General features: G+C 45.6%; 2 protein-coding genes and 1 long non-coding RNA gene across 6 annotated transcripts; 1 reads left to right on the forward strand and 2 right to left on the reverse strand.

Moving 5' to 3' along the window:
• The first annotated feature begins 1,036 nt into the window (after window positions 1–1,036).
• LOC123164614 (G patch domain-containing protein 11) lies at window positions 1,037–3,950 on the forward strand. 3 transcript variants are annotated; one of them, XM_044582152.1, is made up of 4 exons: window positions 1,037–1,814; window positions 2,562–2,627; window positions 3,022–3,126; window positions 3,241–3,950. In XM_044582152.1, the coding sequence occupies exons 1-3, from the start codon at window positions 1,164–1,166 to the stop codon at window positions 3,079–3,081; spliced, it is 777 nt and encodes a 258-aa protein (XP_044438087.1). In that variant the 5' UTR covers window positions 1,037–1,163; the 3' UTR covers window positions 3,082–3,126; window positions 3,241–3,950. The 3 variants fall into 3 exon arrangements, with proteins under 3 accessions (XP_044438087.1, XP_044438088.1, XP_044438086.1); XM_044582153.1 differs by having other exon boundaries at window positions 3,445–3,950; XM_044582151.1 differs by having other exon boundaries at window positions 3,022–3,408.
• Window positions 3,951–4,378: 428 nt separating this feature from the next.
• LOC123164613 (squamosa promoter-binding-like protein 17) lies at window positions 4,379–8,901 on the reverse strand. 2 transcript variants are annotated; one of them, XM_044582149.1, is made up of 3 exons: window positions 8,122–8,901; window positions 5,374–5,507; window positions 4,379–5,279 (listed from the first exon to the last, which is right to left on the reverse strand). In XM_044582149.1, exons 1-3 carry the CDS (start codon window positions 8,487–8,489, stop codon window positions 4,627–4,629), a joined length of 1,155 nt encoding a protein of 384 aa, XP_044438084.1. In that variant the 5' UTR covers window positions 8,490–8,901; the 3' UTR covers window positions 4,379–4,626. The 2 variants fall into 2 exon arrangements, with proteins under 2 accessions (XP_044438084.1, XP_044438083.1); XM_044582148.1 differs by having other exon boundaries at window positions 4,379–5,282; window positions 8,122–8,897.
• A 2,520-nt stretch (window positions 8,902–11,421) lies between these two features.
• Window positions 11,422–15,384, reverse strand: LOC123165546 (uncharacterized). The gene is made up of 3 exons (XR_006483033.1): window positions 14,965–15,384; window positions 14,746–14,829; window positions 11,422–13,101 (listed from the first exon to the last, which is right to left on the reverse strand). It is a non-coding gene; the product is annotated as an uncharacterized lncRNA (long non-coding RNA).
• Between the last annotated feature and the right edge of the window lie 1,829 nt (window positions 15,385–17,213).

Raw genomic sequence — 17,213 nt, forward strand, 5'->3', positions numbered from 1 at the left:
CGCGTGGGCGCGGCACGTGCGTGCGGGCGCGTGGACGCATCGCGGTTGGCCGGGGCAGTCCCTTTGCGGATCTGGCGCGTTGCGCGCGTCCTGCTGAGGTGCCTGCCTCGTTGTGGCCGTGGCCGCGCCCGATCTGACGTTCCAGTCGCCGGATCTCGTTGCCTGGGCTGCGTTGGTGGTGGCGGTGCGGAGGGGGTCGGCAGAAGCTGGTGGGCTCTTCTTTCAAGCATGTTCACGCCCATCTCTTGGAGTAGCGGCACCGTTCAGCGGCTGTGGTGTAGAGAAGGTTCTCAGATGCACCAGCTCTGGCTCGGCTGGTACTGTCCTTGCGCGCGGCGGTGCGGAGGTGGTCAGTTTGATTTGGTGTTCGTCCAGTCACGGCGCGCGGCGGTGCAGGCCGGCCAGCTTCGGTTCTAACTCGGCCCTTCCTGTGCGCTGCGGTGCGGATCCTCGCCCAGTTTTGCGCACGGAGACCGAGGACGGCCGGATCTGGTGTGGCGCCCAAGCCTGCGTGCGGCGGGACGGCCTAGTCAGGTTGGCTCGTTTTCGCGAGTTTCTGCGTGCGGCGGTGACATGTCCGTCCTGGTATGTGCATGGCCTTTTCTGCCCGGTGGCGCTGGTAGGCCTCGGATCCATGTTTGTTGGCGGAAGACTCGGCTTCGGATGAAAATCCTGCGCTGTTCTTGTCAGTGCCGGCGGTAGCGGCGTCTACGGATGTCGTCGTTCTCCTTGGAGGTACCGCTGTGGAGCTCGTTTTGCTCTTCGTGCCTCATGGCTTGTGGACTCCGGGTGAAAACGTAAGATTTGGCTAGTCTAGATCGGGGTGACAGTGTTGTCCTTAATATCACTCCCTCCTTAAAGGCGTCCCCTGAGGCCCAGCGATGGTTCCCGATGGTGTGCATGGCTTATCGGTGGAGCTTGGGTTTGTGGTGGTGCTGCCTTTTTTTTTCTTTTCTTTTTGCACTAGCCTTTTGCGGTGCTTTCTTTTTCGGAGGGTCCTTATGAATGAATTTCGCAGCTCTACTGCGAACGTTAAAAAAACTGGAAGTGTATACCGACCTGACCCCACCCGATCTAAAAAAAAAAAGCTTAACCCCAGGCCGGAAACAAGTCGCCACGCCGTTCCCCGGCCGACCTCGCTTCGCCCCGACCACCGCAGGGCCATGGAGCCGAACGCCGCCGTTGAGGCCGACGCCGAGGACGACTACATGGGGGACCTGTCCCACTTCCTCCCGCCGAGCCCCTCCTCTCCCACCAGGAGCCTCGGGGTCCGGAAGCAACCCCCCAAGCCGGCTCCGCCGGCGCGAGGGCAGGCGAAGCGCGCCAAGGGGCTGCCGTGGAAGGAGCGCCGGCGGCAGGAACGCGAGAGGATCCAGAGAGAGGAGGATGCCCGCACGTTGGCCGGGATGGCGGAGGCCATCCCGGAGAGCAACGTTGGGTTCAAGATGTTGAAGCAGATGGGATACGACCCGGCCGCCCGCGGCGCCGGCACCGAGCCGGTCGGAATCGAGATCCGCCGCTCTCGGGCCGGACTCGGGGCGGAGCCAGATGCTTCTGTGGCGCCGCTGCCGCAGCTATCGGAGCCCAAGACGCGGGAGGAGGAAGAGAGGGATAGGAAGCGGGAGGAGGAGATGGTGGCGGAGCTGAGGTCGAGGAAGAGCACGCAATGGAAGGGACGGAGGTTGGTGTGGGACTACCGCAAGGCTGAGGCGGCGCTCGCGCAGCTGGAAAACAGGGAGGTGGAGCCACCGGCCCCCGATGGGGAGGAGAAGGAGAAGGGAGAAGATGAAGAGGAAGAGGTGATCACTGAAGAGGTAGCCGTTTTTCACTGATGTGATACTCTTACTTGTGCACCGTTCTTTGTTCTGTAATTCTGTTGGTCAAATTTAGGATTGCAAGCTCAGTATCAGGTTCGGACCGACATGTTCAAAGATGTGCTAATTACTGCCAATTTTTCGTACAAAAATGGAATTAAGTGAAGTAGATGAGAAAAACATTCCAATGGTTAGGATTGTGTATGAGATTGTGATTTGGATAGAACACCGTAATTGTTGTAGGTTTAATGGATTTGTCATATATCAGATATAATTCAGTAATATATGCTGGATTCATAATTCAGAATCTAGCCACATCCTACTGCATTTACCACAACACAATGATCACGAGTTCATGACAATTGATAATTGTGACAACGTGCTTATTTGTCCAATATTTCGTTGTTCATACATGTTTCCACAATTATCCCTTGAACTCATGATCATTGTGTTCTTACAAATGCACTAGCAAGTGGCTCAGCTCTGAAAGCAAATAAGAAAAAGGGCAGCCCGGTGCACGTAGCTCCCGCTTGCGCAGGGTCCGGGGAATGGTCCGACCACTTTGGGTCTATAGTACGCAGCCTTTCCCTACATTTCTGCAAGAGGCTCTGAAAGTAAATCCTACTTTATTTATTTATTTATCATTATTTCGTTGCCATTTGTTCTTTTCTGGATTTCCTTTTGCCCAAGGTATCATTTGTAAGTGTTGCTGAAGGAACTGGATTGACATGTCGTTTATGTCTGCAGGGTTTACAAACCATATTGGATAAGCTGCGTGTTCAACACCACTATTGCCTTTACTGTGGATGCAAGGTCAGTTTTATTCTGGACACAAGCCAACTATCTGTAGAAGGCAGAGCATTCATACCTGATTCCCCATCTTGTAATAACATTGCTTCTTTGGAAGATCACAGTAGAGAATCCGTGTTTTATTATATACTCCCTCCTTATTTTGAGATAAGACATTTTTTGACACTGTCATAGTGTCAAAAAACATCTTATATTAACTTAGCGAGGGAGTAGATCTCTAGTGTTGCCAGTGCATTTCTCCACCCTTTTACTGCATTACAACCAGATAGATACTGCAATTCTCATATTTTACTCTATTTATTTTCATTTTCTGAATTATAAATCCATTTAGACATTGTGTGTTTGCTGTGGCATCTTCCATGCTTTTAAAATATGGTTGTCTTGGCTGTTTTCTCAGTTTGAATCAGCAGGAGCACTGGCAAATGAATGCCCTGGGCCTAATGAAGATGATCACTGATCCACTCTGTCAATGGTGACTAGGGCACTGTCCTTCCCGCTACAGGTGATGATTCTATGAGCAATGCAATCTGTATTCAGTAATGATTGGCATTACCGCATTGGATTCTTCACATACTGGATTACAAACTTGCTGTTTCGTTTTGCCTCTATCATGCAGATTATGGTAAATGTGACATTTGGGATATTCTTGATTAGTTGACTGTGTACGGTTAACCTTAGTCCTTGACACAATCACTGGTTCATAGCCAACTGGAGAAACTGAGCTCCAGCATGTTAGTGGAAACAATATATTCTTAACTACTATTATGTGTATTAGTTTTCTGTATCAAATGTCTCAGCATGAGAAATCTTTTTGCGTCAGTTTGAAGCTACAGAGATGGAATGGGAAGCTTCAGGAGTTCGCATATGGTGTGAACTGCTCCATTTAGAGCTCAAGTTATGTCCCTGACATGTCCAAAACTCTGAATGAAGTTACCGCGGCCAAAAGACAGTAGTGTTATGCTGTGAAGAAACGAGTTGAATTCAGCTAGCGGTAATGTCAGCAGAATTGCACTAAACGTTTGACGTTTCCCGTTCCTCCTTTCTAATCGAGGGACTATTCATCAATCATCGGCCGAACAGTTGAAGTTAGAGTCGTGGGAAGGCTGCACCGTTCATCTCTTTGTTCCAGCCAATGCCGGAATCTCTGCACAGTGCAATTACATTTGTGTCGATCTTTCATGTGGACAAGCGATCCATTTATGATCACTGTTTGTTGATCACGGGCCAACATGTGGCACAAGATTTGTCAGTGTGAGCTCAATTATTATGTCATCATGATGGCTGCATCAGCCACCCTGCCCTACCTCTGGCAATTCTTTGTTCTCCTTTCTAGCGTGGGCTCCCTAATTCTGTTGACACCCGAAGCCAGAGTCTTTGGAAGCATCAAAGGTTTCAGCTTTACCATCAAACAAAATCAACAAGATCACAAGGTCTGGATCAGCATCCCAGCAAACGGTGACTGGAAAAAAAGGGAGATGCTGGGAACACATTATTCTTGGCAGTCTCTGTCAGATGAAAGCAAGTGCTGATGTTTTGGAGAGAATATACTACCAGAGTTCCCACCACTGATCTGTTCTTTCGGAGCAAAGGAGCTGCTGCATTGCTTGATCTCACTTTCTCACCTCAGCCAGCCCATCAACAGGACACCACCGGTGCTGAGAGCATGCTGCAAAGCCACGCTGTGTGACTGTGGCCTCAACTTTGCATGCATAAACAAGAACAAGATTCCTGGCAATGCAGGATTAACAAGGGAATAATACGACGAGTCAAGGTCCTCGACAAGCATACCGATACTTCAAATTCATGGTTTACATCACATGGGCGCAAATAGTTTGGAGTTCATGGACATTATGCATAAGGAAGAAATCAGTCGCCTGCCACTTCGGAACCCTTCCTTCCCATACTGGTGACCAGAAGGTTAAAATGAACGGCAGGCAGGGGCTTCTTCAGTACCATGCTTCCCTGCGCAGGCTTAGGGTAACGTACGTAGTTGGAATGGCCCCTACAGAGACCAGTTGGACGAGCTGCCGGGGTGGTCGAACGCGCCGCCACCGCTGCTGTGATCGCCGCCGCGTGGCCCAGGCGCCGGCCTGTTCCCCTGCAGAGCGAGCTCGAGCTCGCCTGAGAAGTGGCCGTGCTGGCTAGAGCCTGCAGGGTGGTGCGCCTCGTGGAGCGGGACGTCATGTGGCAGCTGCTGATGTGGCGCGTTCCGGCCGCCTTCATGGCCCCGGGAGCCACCCCAGGGGCTCGCCGGCGGCGGCATGTAGTTACTCGCCATGATGGAGGGTGACACTCCCACAGGGTGGCCATCGAAGCCCGCGGACCGGTGGTCGTGGCTGGCACCGTGGGGGGTGTTGTCCCATGGCTGAGTTGACAGAAGAGAGAGAGCACAGCTGGAGTCGGCGGCGACCCCTGCGAGACACCCACTTGGAGGGAGCTCTGGGCCGGGGAAGCCGCCACCGTGGCTGCTGTATGCGTGGTGGCCGTGGTATCCCGTGGCCGCACCTGTGTGAGGACGCAGGTCTAGGTTGCCTTGCCACTGGATTTCACCGGGCATCCGGTAGCCTGGTCGAGCGCCCGGCCAGGCATCCCGCACGCTGCTCGGAACCCTTGGGTACGAGAAATCCAGCAGGTAGCTTCTGAACCTGCCGGGTTCTTCTGCACCAAGGATCACAAGAGCAAATCAGCAAATGGAACTTGACCGGTAGTGATCGGTGAGAGCAAGAGAGGCAAACCAGCCGTTGCTCACCAAAGGATGCGGCGAGTCGCCCGTAGCGTGTCGCGAGAGGGCCGGGGGGCGCCTTCCTCCGGCGTTCGTTGTGGCCTGCGAGGCGTCTGCGGCAGCTGCGTTTTCCTTGATCAAATTCAGGCAACTGGTGGAACCTGAGAAATTCGAGCACAGAATTAGTGGTACAACCCTCCTCAACTGAATTTAGCAGTGAGGTATGACGAGTTAATGACCGAATAAAAGTTATGGATCCAAATCTCACAGGGTTTCATTGTATAAGATCAAATAAAGATTTTTTTTTCTTCATGTTGATACAATACGAGATGGGTACTACTAACGGTATTAAAAAAATCAGTAGTTTGGAATACTAATTTAACAAAGATATAGCAAGCTGCACAAGTACTACATGCTCCCTATATATATTAGCATATCTTGGGAACAAACAAGCATAATGCAAAACAACAGGCCTGGTCAAAAGGGCATGGCAATGCTAAGAATGTCTCTCTTCTTAATATAGCAGTACTGAACATCCCATTAAGGAACATTATCTTAACGGCCTTCATAATCACACCCCATACATGGAAAAACTGGCCCCAGAAAAGAAAGTGGCAAAGGAACCGTACATGTGTAAAGAAGATTGTAATCATTCATACAGATGTGAGATGTCTGGCTTAACACAATCAATAATGCACCTCACCAAGGGGCAGAGGATTGTCCATCAAGTGTGGAGGGAGATATCATTTTAGCTTAGCTTTTCTGATTATGCCTCTTGTCAGAGACACGCTGGACATTGGCACAACTCAGACATTCATGAGTTTCGCGAAAGAACTAGAGCCAGAGAACATAAGTCATTTCGCTTATAAACTATAGAACTTATTATGAAAACATGACAATGGGTTGTTAGTGAATGAAAAATTACGGAATGATTGGTAACTGCCCTTTCAAGTCGCAAACTCGCAAATTGAAATCTAGTGTGCTGTCCATATTTTTTGAATGCGTCTATCTAAACTGAACATTTCTCATCAATATGGGGAAATTCACTTTGGTTCCTGGGTGTATATACAACTCATATGAGAAAAAAATTAATATGTAAAATAAAGGTCAAAAAAGTTTAGAAGTGTTTTTAGAGTAAACTTGACTTCCTTTTGCACTAGTATGTAAATTTTCACGAAGAAAAGACCAGCGTTGACTAAAGGGCAAAAAAATATTGCTATTATAAATCACTATTCACACTATTTTGGCCGGAATTTTTTTTTCTAAAAGAAGTCAATGTGGTTTTTCTTTTTGTGAATTTTTTACAAGTACAATGGAAGATCAAGTTTATTTCAAACGTATTTTTAGAATTTCATGACTTTTTATTTAATTACTAATTTTATTTTTCATATAGGTGTACTACACCTATAGACCAAAAGTTCCCCTCACATCAATATGTATCTATATTCAACCATTTCCTCTCCCCTCCTTCCCGGTGTTCACAGCATGAGCGCACCAACATCCCGAGCATGCACAGTACTGTGCAACAAGAGGGGGGCTAAAAAATAAAATCCAAAATAGGTAAGCAATGTGTATGCTTTGTTTTTTCAGTTAAAGTGATAGTAATTAATAACACAATTAAACAATTCGAGCCACAAGCCATTCGTCCATTTTATGAAATACAAAGAAATTTTCAACAAAGGAAATACAAAGAAGTTGGATAGCACATATAAACATCTGTAACCCCTAAAAATACATATAAACATCTGTAATGCAGCCTTTGGGTTTTCTAACCTAGTTAAAACCGGAAATAGTTTACAGAAAGTTACATGACGTGTAGAAAGTCAGCTAACTAAAGAGAGAAGTGCGAACCAACCTGTGGTTGGATGGTTAGGAGGACACTGGTATTTTTAGCCCACCAGGATTCAAGTCATGGTGCTCGCATTTATTTCTGGATTTATTTCAGAATTTTCGGTGATGTGCAGTCTCTAAACGGTGCTCATAGGGATTGGCTGTGCGTGTGTGTTCACAGAACAAGTGTATACGCGTATGTTAAAAAAAACTAAGGAGAGAAGCTTGCCCCTCAAAAAAGAAAAGGAGCTTGAGTTGAGCCGAGTACGGACTTACCAGACTTAAGACTACCAACCTATGACGAAGCAGAATGCTACAATGGAAGATCGTTATTTCTCACTGTTCCTGATTTGATTTGACCATTTTAGAACTAATTATACGAAATGGATAGTTTTTGGACTACCACTAATCGGCTACTACTAAACTACCAAGTATAGTATAGTAGATATGCTAGCTAGAGGAATCTTATGCAAAGCAACCGGAAGGCAGGGATGTCACATCACCGAAAACATATCAATCAGTCTACCAACTTAAGAATTATCATCAGTACACTCAAATATAGAGTACAAAGTATTAAGCTGCTACAAGCAATGGCCCTAATAAATAAATAAAAGTCGCTAACACCTAACCCAATGAAAGAAGCTTGTGTTCCCGAAAAAAAAAATGAAAGAAGCTTGTGAAACTAATTATAGACGCAAAGCAATTGACACAAACGGGAGGCCCCACCAAGCTAAGTCAGTCACAATAATACTAGTGCTATACCTATTAATGCTTGGGCTACAGTTTACCTAATGTGGACAGAAGGAAACCTTCAACAAGAAGCCAATAAAAAATGGCTAGGAATACACCATGTACTGTACTCTACAGAATACGTCAAGAAATTGGCGGCGAGGAAGAGAAACGCAGCGAGAGAGAGGAGGCGGAGGTAGGAGGAGCAATGGTGACCTGCTGCACTGCTGGCAGAAGCGCTGCTCGAGGCCGGCGACGACGACGCGGGGTTCCTTGGTGTGCATGGAGCACACCTTGTGGCGGGAGTGGTATTGCTTGGCGCCGCTCAGATCCACGCCGCACCCCTCCACCTGGCACCGCGGCGGCGCGGAGCCGGACGCTCCCCCGGCGGCCACGGCCTTCCCCTTCCTCCCGCTGCCCGCGGGCGGCTTGGACAAGGACGCATTGACGCCGCCACTGCCACTGCCACCGCCGGTGCCCGTGGCGTCCTCGAAGTAGATCTTCTTGCCGAACTTGAGCCCGTGGCGCTGCTGGTCGTCCCCGCCCCCTCCGCCACTCCCGTCGCCGCCGCTTCCAATCTCCATTGCGGCGCCTGTCGTCGGTCCTAGCTAGCTGGTGGTGCGGTGAGCTGGGGATGCTGGTCGTGGAGGTGGAGGTGGCTGTGGAACACTGCTCTTGCTTGCTGGCCCCCCTCTCCTCTCCTCTCTCGAGGGAGAGAGGGGAAAGAGGGAGAGTGGTGACTATGGGGAAACACACGCACACACACACGAGCGACCAGGCTTCACCCTTCAAATTAAACCCCCATCTCTCTCCTTACCTGTTGGTGCGACAGCCTAGTGTGGGTCTCTCTCTCTCTCTCTCTCTCTCTCTCTCTCAACTTGTCATGGTAGCTATAGTCACCACTCACCAGCACCTTTTGCTTTGCTCCCTCCTCCGCCTCAGGTCCTCGTCAGTCGATGAGAAAGAGGAGGGATGCGCCCCTTGCCATGCTGGGTAAAACGGCTGCGCGCGGTGCGTGGGGGTGCGGGCGGGCGGGAGGGGTTGGGTTGGGTTTTGTATGCCCGTGCATGCCGGGGAGCAAGTACGTATGGTGAAAAGGCTGTGCCCCCCCTGCCTATTCATGCCATCTTTGGCATTGGCTGCGTCGCCTGCCTCCACTTATCAAATCACGCAGCGCCGAGAGGAGGTGAGAGAGCAGTGCCCTGCATCTCTGCGTCTGCGTCTGCGTCTGCGTCTGCCACCGCCAACGCAGCGCAGCAGTGCCATGAATGAACAGCACGGCCGTGATGGCAGCGCCAGGCCGCCGCAGCTAGCGTCGCCGCACAGTAGATGTTTCCCATGAGGGGCCAGCTCCCTCCCCTCCCCTCTCTCCCCTCCTTTAACACCGGACCTGTACGCTGTAGCTGCTGCTACCCAGTAGACCTGTGAGTGGCAGAATTGGTAGGTATTAATGTCGCTGTTCATCAGTGGTGCTCCATTTTGGGAGTAGAAAGTTTACCCACTCGCCGCGTGACTAGTTACCTCAGGGTTAAAATCGGGAAACAGGGCTACGGGCTGCTACTACTACTTGAGCGAGCGAGTGAGTGTGGATGGGATGTTTCTTTTTTGCCCTTTTGTGGTAAAAAGAATCACACGGGTTTCCGCCCAGCTTTAACTTTGCATGAGCTCATGTGCACGTGCCTTTCCATTTCCTACGTGCAAAAGTGCTACTCCTACTAGTACTGTGCAGTCTTTCTGTGGAGAGTGGTCCTCTACATTCTCTTGGAGAAATACGAGTAGGTTCCTGGGAGTGCATCCAAGTCCGCAATGATTTAATTTTTTTTTTCAAAAAAATCTTAATTTTTGGGCAAACTTTGACAAATGTTTTGAGCGCTTGTAAAATTTCATCATGGAATGACGTTGATTTTGTTTTCTTTGCCACGACTTCCATGGATGCCATTCCATGATAAACTTTGCGAGCACAAAAAACATTTGTCAAAATTTGTAAAGGAAAATCATTTTTTTGGGAGTTTACTGTTCATTCCAGTTCATTTGAGCTCGAGGTAAGAAACATTGGAGTTTATTGTTCATTTGGGCTCGAGCAAAGAATACACGGCGAGTTCCCACAGGAATTGGTTGATGAAATTTGGGTTGGTAACACGAGAACCAAAATTAAACATACACATGACTTATTAAATTTGACTAGTACAATGCCCGTGCGTTGCTACGGGCCTTTGAGGCCTCCTTTGGTTTGGAGAAATTTTATAGGAATTCTATAGGATAGGATTTTTATAGAAAAATATATTTAAAGTCCTTTGGTTTGTAGGAATAGAATCATATTCCTATGGACAAAATCTTCCTATCCTTCACATTTCATATGAAAATAATATTAACCTAGACTCAATGGGAAAAATCCAATGATATGAATGAAAGGACATCTCTTTTCCTATTACTATTCATATGATTTGAGATACATGAAAATGTCCTCACATACTCCAAGAGATGATGGCGTATTATATATCTGATTGGAAAATGAGAAGGTTATCACTACCACAGAGAGATGACGGCGAATTGAATTTCTTATTTACAATTAATGAAAGATGCATACTTTGCTATGGCAAGTTTATCTCCCCTTTTCTTCAACCTCAACAAAGATGTTGGCTTTTTGTCTAGAAGAAATATAAAGGTCTCAGTAATAAAAATTCTCCCAAATAATTGTGGTATTCTCACTTGTTTCTACCAAGTAATAACACCCGTGTACAAATTCTAATAAGATAATTGTGTGTTGCTATGGAGTAGAAAATGACTTGAAACTATGGTAGTTAAACAAACATTCTCTCAAGACCTCGATGCCACACTGAGATAACATTTCTCTCTACCAGATGCCTCCCCTCCTCTCAACCTAGCGCATGACTTTGACTTCCCAACAAACTTGCATTTGGAAATGGTGGTGAAGTTGTGACTCCGAGTTACTCATCTCTGGCCATGCTATATAATTTGATCCTTCCTTCAGTGATTTTTTTCTCATGAAAAGAAAAGAGAAATGTCATGAACATAGAATTTCATTACTTTCTAGTAACTTCAAATAGACATAATTATCTCCATGACCATTTACACTAAGAATTTTCAGGAGCAGCAAAGGTACACCATAGCACAAAACTATTTACATACAAATAATTTCAAGGAGACATGATTATCTACACGAGCGTTTACCCCAAATGGTATTGAAGATTGATCAAGATACATCATAGCATAGATTTGTTTTAGTGCGATGATAACATATTCACCGTCATGCCAAATTTATCCATTCATGTACCATTGAAATTTTGGCAGTTCATACTGTACTTACCAAGAGCAGGTTGACACAAGAAGACATCCACGGTGCGGAAAACATCCTGCGGTTTACCTAGCTGACCGTGCCATTTTTATTCATGGCAAATCTTCAGTAACCTATTAAATCATATTTACCTAGCTGACTCTTGTATGCGCAATTTATTTTTTTGGCAAATCATATTTATTAGAAGCTTATTAATAATATACATCAGTAAACTATTCACTATTTAGCTGACTAAAGGATAACCTCAGTCCTGTATACAACAATCTCATTCTACACATCTGTATGTATAGTTCAAGTGTTCACAATAACACTGAATTTATATATTGCAAAAAATTCAGCGGTGATATGCACATCTTAGAGAAAATTTTAAAATAATGTCAAGATAAATTCTTGACCCAAGTACATGGGAGTACAGAACTCAGAACATGTAAGATTGTAACTTATCCCAGTCCCAAGTAAGAGGGTCAGGATACCACATATCCGACAATGCTTTCCTCCAATGTCTTGAGCTTCCTTGCACATAGCTCAGACCTGCACAACAAATATTTATAAGATGGTGATAATGCAACCTGGCTACCTGAGACTCAAGTAATTTTTTGTATGCACCGAGGATAATAAACAATGAAAAACATTACACTAATTGGTTAGGACCAGAAAAGGAAGTCAAGGCCAAGTACACTATCATCTCGCAAGTATTGGCAACATCTTGCTTGCTCCTGGTCATTTCACCAAAGGATAGAAAAATACTCCCTCCATCCCAAAATAAGTGACTCAACTTTGTACTAACTTTGTACTAAAGCTAGTACAAAGTTGAGTCACTTATTTTGAGACGGAGGGATTAGTAATCAATTTGCAGACTAATAATTCTCACACAACAGTAAAGTAAGATTGGTTCTTTCCATCTCCAGCTCAGCGACAAGCACTGTAACAATAAGCATATTTATGCAACGATAAAAATCAGCAAGCAATTGTCGTCTTGCCGCCCTTCTCGTCAGGGTGGGTGAGGGGGCTTGTAATGTGTCCCATGGCACGAGCATCAAGCATGGCCCCGAGCCATCATGTAGACAACCAGCGAAGTTCCCCATCACTTGGCACCATATGATTTCTATTACCATGTGGACAAATATTTACCTGATAAGCACTTAAAGAAAGAAAAATAGTCTGTCATTCCTATGAGCTGATAAGTAGATCATCATATCCTTCTTTTCGCACATGCACACCCTCTTATTGTAGAGATGGTGTGGGTAACAAAGAAGTTTTGCCTATCGGTGCTGTGCATTGCGAGAAACCTCCAGCAACAGTGATTCTTGATGAGAATCCTTCCCTGGAGTGGCCATCGAGGATGATAATTCATATTGGGGGTAATATGAACAGGTTAAGTGATACTGCTCCTCCTTTTGAGTGGGATTGCCGAGTTATGCCAGAAATGAGTTTTTTTCTGAACTGAGAAGAAGCTTGTTTAGGTCTCCTCTTGATTCTGCATCTTCATGAACAAAACAAAATTACAAGAAATCCCCATGTTACATGAAATAAGCCAAAGAAAGAAACTGCAAAAATCTAGAAAAAAATATGTGTAGTGGAGAACCAGAGGAATCAACCAAGCCAGTTGACTTATGAAGCTTTGAGAGACTTCATGGGTGGACCTGGGTAAGCCCTTTGGGAGGGTGTTTGGTGGGGGTGGGCTTTGATCGATGGGACTAATGAAACAAACGAAACAACCTAGGTACTCCCCTTTATATTAGAGGTTTTACACACAAATCAAGCAATTGATGTTTCTGCAACTGAATGTGCCACGACGCTCTCTCTTTCTCCAAGTCCAGTGCCTTTTCGATTTTTGGATCCCTTCTTCTCCAAGTCCTGCTCCCTTGTTCCTTGTACTCCTAGCTCAAGCAGTCCAAAAAAATATTACTCTAAATATATATATATATATATATATATATATATATATTGCTTATCATGTAAGTCAAGTATGTGATATCTCCAGAAACATAAACTGGCTAGTTCAGTTTTTAGAAGTCATTTATCACCTGTATTATGTTCAAATTACTTGTGTCCTAGTGTGCCAGTGAAAAAAATATGTTATCGTTGAAGAAAGTGCAAAAAATGACATTCAGGCTTACAAACCTACATTGAGCCAATCCTCTGCTCAGTCATCCATTGCCGATGATGGCCATGATAGAATATGAATACGTAATTGTTATTTGTATTACACATCAGTGCATAGTTATACAAGTTTATTATGCAGCAAACCATATGCGAAAAAATCAGCAACGAGAAACCTATCTACGAAACACCATTGGAATCACTATCGATTTCATATTCCATTTTAATGCCATTGATGCTACATTTTTATTAATATTTCAACATATTTAAAGGACCTTTGGTCCTTTAGGACTAACTGTTGCGAGAATAGAAGAGTTTACATGACTCGGGATCAATTCAGCACTTTCGAGCTTACAGCCTACAATTACTTTCAGCGAAGCCAAATAATGGTTGATGGAGCACAATGTCACTTCAAATTATGGTCACAGCAGCATACAAGTTTCTTAGGCCAAGATTAGTACCACTCTTGAAATAAAAACAAATTGTTGGGATCACAACAAAGTAAATTATGAAACAAAAAGAATCAGTGTCTAGCTTTTAATCAGTCGACTCCGAAAGCACCTGGTTGAGCTTCCATAATACCTGAACGAATGACCTCTCAGTTCACAAGACAGAGAAACAATACATTGACTGGAATAAAACAACACAAGCATTATTTCTTGACAGGACCAATATTCTCTACCTCACCTTCACTTTTTTCAAATTCTTAATTTAATTACTTGGTCCATGAAAAAAGACACATCTTGGTAAGCCATTGGAGCTTGGCAACTAAAAGAGGCATTCATCAGAACAGACTGTTTCAAACACAAAATCAGCATATCTACATTGTAGCTATTTTATCATTCCAAGTAACAAAGTAGCTTCCTTGATAAATGCATGAAAACTAAAAAAGGGACTGGTGATAGTCATCTTGGTTTAAATTAAATTAGAAATAGCTGCATGAAAGTATCTTTTGGTTGGCTCAGACAGGGAAAATATTAATAGTCCAAAAAATTGTAAGAAAGATGCAGTTACCTTTAACTGGTCCAACACAACTGACATAAAGAAGGGCCATCATGATGCAGGCTCGGTAATCTACTGCCTCAATCCGTTGTAAGGGTAACTTTATTTGTAAGAGATAGTACCATTATTAGTTTTAGTGGTCTTATTATTAATTGGCTAGATATCTGAAATGGCAAATATTGGCTTCGCTACTCAGCACTCACTCGTTTATGCAATTGTGGCTGAATTTAATCTGTCAGTGATTCCAATTCTTTTACATAATGGTTCAGAAAAGCATCTCCATTTGTGATAATTTGAAAGAAACTTGTTAAATCTCCCAAAAAAGACCAAAGAACAATGAAGAAAAAATGGGCTACAGTCATTAGAAAGTCACAACAATATTGTAAAGATAGTTGATCCAGCGGGGCATCAAGCCTTACCTCTGTTTGGAGCTTGTCAAGCAGGTGGCTTTGTTCCATGGCATGGACGAGATGATCCTGTACATCATATGCGCCCCTGATATTCTGCAGCATGAGAAAGTGATCAAGAGGGTGACCCGGTGCAGCGTATGGTGTTCATCTTGCAAGGGAAACCGGGGAGCATGCAACCGCTGACCAAGAGCATGGTGCCAACGTGCGTGCTGGGTGCCGAGAACTTACTCGGTAACGAGCTGCTGTTGTGGTGCCTGCATCGGCCGTTCGTGGGACGACTTCGTCCATGGGGTTCAGCGGCGGCGGCGGCCCCGGGGATCCGCCACGGCAGCGGTGTGCGGAGTGCGGCGACCCCACACAAGCACGAGCTGCTTGGAGACCTGACCTGCCCTGAGGTTCCGTGATGGCGCCGTCGTCGGTGGCGGCGGAGGCGGGGAACCCTAGACAAAAGATTGAGGAAGGTCGGCGGCGGCGATCCCGTACCTCATCGGCGACGAGATATGACGTGACCCTTACGTCCGCGGCGGCAATCCCGTACGTCTGCGCCAGCGAGATCGCACGAGATCCGGCAGCGTCTTCTCGAGATCGCAAGATGGCGGTGCGGTCTCCTCGAGGGGATCGATAAGACTTTTTTTTTTGCGGGGTGTTTTTTTTTTGACTCTGTGCGTGGGCTGGGGAGGGGGACGGGACGAAAAAACCTACGAAAAAAACCGGACGAAAATGGTGGGACGAAAAATAACCGGCGGAGACTACCAACTGAGCCATTAAGATTAGAGATTATGTATTGTTGTAAAACATTTATTGAATATAATTAGAACAATTGAATGGAAAACATTTTTCCATGCATTGCTAAATGTTGTGGTGGGTTTTTTTCCACATATGATTGCATGTTCATATGGACCTTATAATTGTATGATGAGGTGGAATACTTGCATGTCGAGATAAATACATTAGTGGTCATGACTCTCTTAGGTATACAGGATTCTGTTGTTTCTTTAGGGCATCTCCAAGACAGGTATCCATTCCGATCTTGTTCAGACTGTCAAGTCCGGACACTTTTTTACAATTCAACGGGCTTCCCCATTTGGGTTCGGACAATTTGGAATTCTACAATCTCAAACCGAGGGGAAGAGCAACGGAGCGTACTGTCCGCCACGTTGAACCGACAGCTCAACCCTCTCTTTTTCTTGGGATATCCTTCTCGTGTGGGCTGGGAAGAGAAGGTCATTTGAAGCCTTTTAGGCATTCCAAAGGTGTGCAAGAGCCCACTACCTATTAGGGTTATGACCTAGAGTCATTTTGAACTTTACTCATGCGAGAAAAAGGGGATGTTAGCCTCTGATCCAGCAGCCACCAAGTAAAGCGATGAATCTGAGTCGAGCCTTCATTGGAGAGAGAGATGAAGGAAGAAGTTTGATATCGAGTAAAGGGAGCTCCTCCCCAAGGTTGTGAAGTTCAGATCCATCACCTTGTCCCCTTCCACCATCTTTTGTGAGATTGTTCCAATCCCTAATTCTTGCAACCCCAAAATTTATTGTTGCTATCCAAGATGCATAATCTTGATGTACGAGATCCTCTAGTGCTATCTAAAGAAGAGCTTGTTGTATCCCACATTTGATAATAGTGGAAGAAGATTAGGGTGGCTTCGACTCGTGGTTTTTCCCCTCATGTTGAGGAGTTTTCTATGTAAAATATTATGTCTTTGTGTTGATGCTTGTTGCTTTACTTTTGGCTTGAGAGCACATAGGACTTTTCCTACCTGCTTGCTTGCTAAAATCAATTAGTACTTGTCCTAACTAGCTGATGTTGGCAACCCAAGACTTGTCATGTGTTCATGCTAAACATAGTATCTTCATATATGCTTGATGCATATGTTTTCTTCCGTGCTAAACAGTGATCCTTGAATTAGTACATGATGTGGTGCTGAGATTACTTTGTTTCCACTACACTTTTAGACCACAAGTGTGTGCTAATTCCCAACTATTTTTAACAGCTCCCCTCACTCTCAGTCTCCACTCCACTCCACACAAAGCCTACCCGCCCAATGATGGTAAAAAGATGAACGCGAGGAGTGTGAGCATTCCTTGGCAATATGGCTGCTCAGCATCTTTCGGTCTGCTCGGCTGCCTGTTGGGAAACGTAGCATGCAATTTCAAAAAAAAATCCTACGCTCATGCAAGATCTATCTAGGAGATGCATAGCAATGAGAGGGGGAGAGTGTGTCCACGTACCCTCGTAGACCGAAAGCGGAAGCATTTGACAACGTGGTTGATGTAGTCGAACTTCTTCTCGTTCCGACTGATCAAGCACCGAATGTACGGCACCTCCGAGTTCTGCACACGTTTAGCTCGATGACGTCCCTCGAACGCTTGATCTAGCAAAGTGTCGATGGAGAGTTCCGTCAGCACGACGGCGTGGTGACGGTGATGGTGAAGTGATCCGCGCAGGGCTTCGCCTAAGCACTACGTGAATATGAC

Source organism: Triticum aestivum, chromosome 7D, assembly GCF_018294505.1.
Source record: "Triticum aestivum cultivar Chinese Spring chromosome 7D, IWGSC CS RefSeq v2.1, whole genome shotgun sequence".
Taxonomy (NCBI): Eukaryota; Viridiplantae; Streptophyta; class Magnoliopsida; order Poales; family Poaceae; genus Triticum; species Triticum aestivum.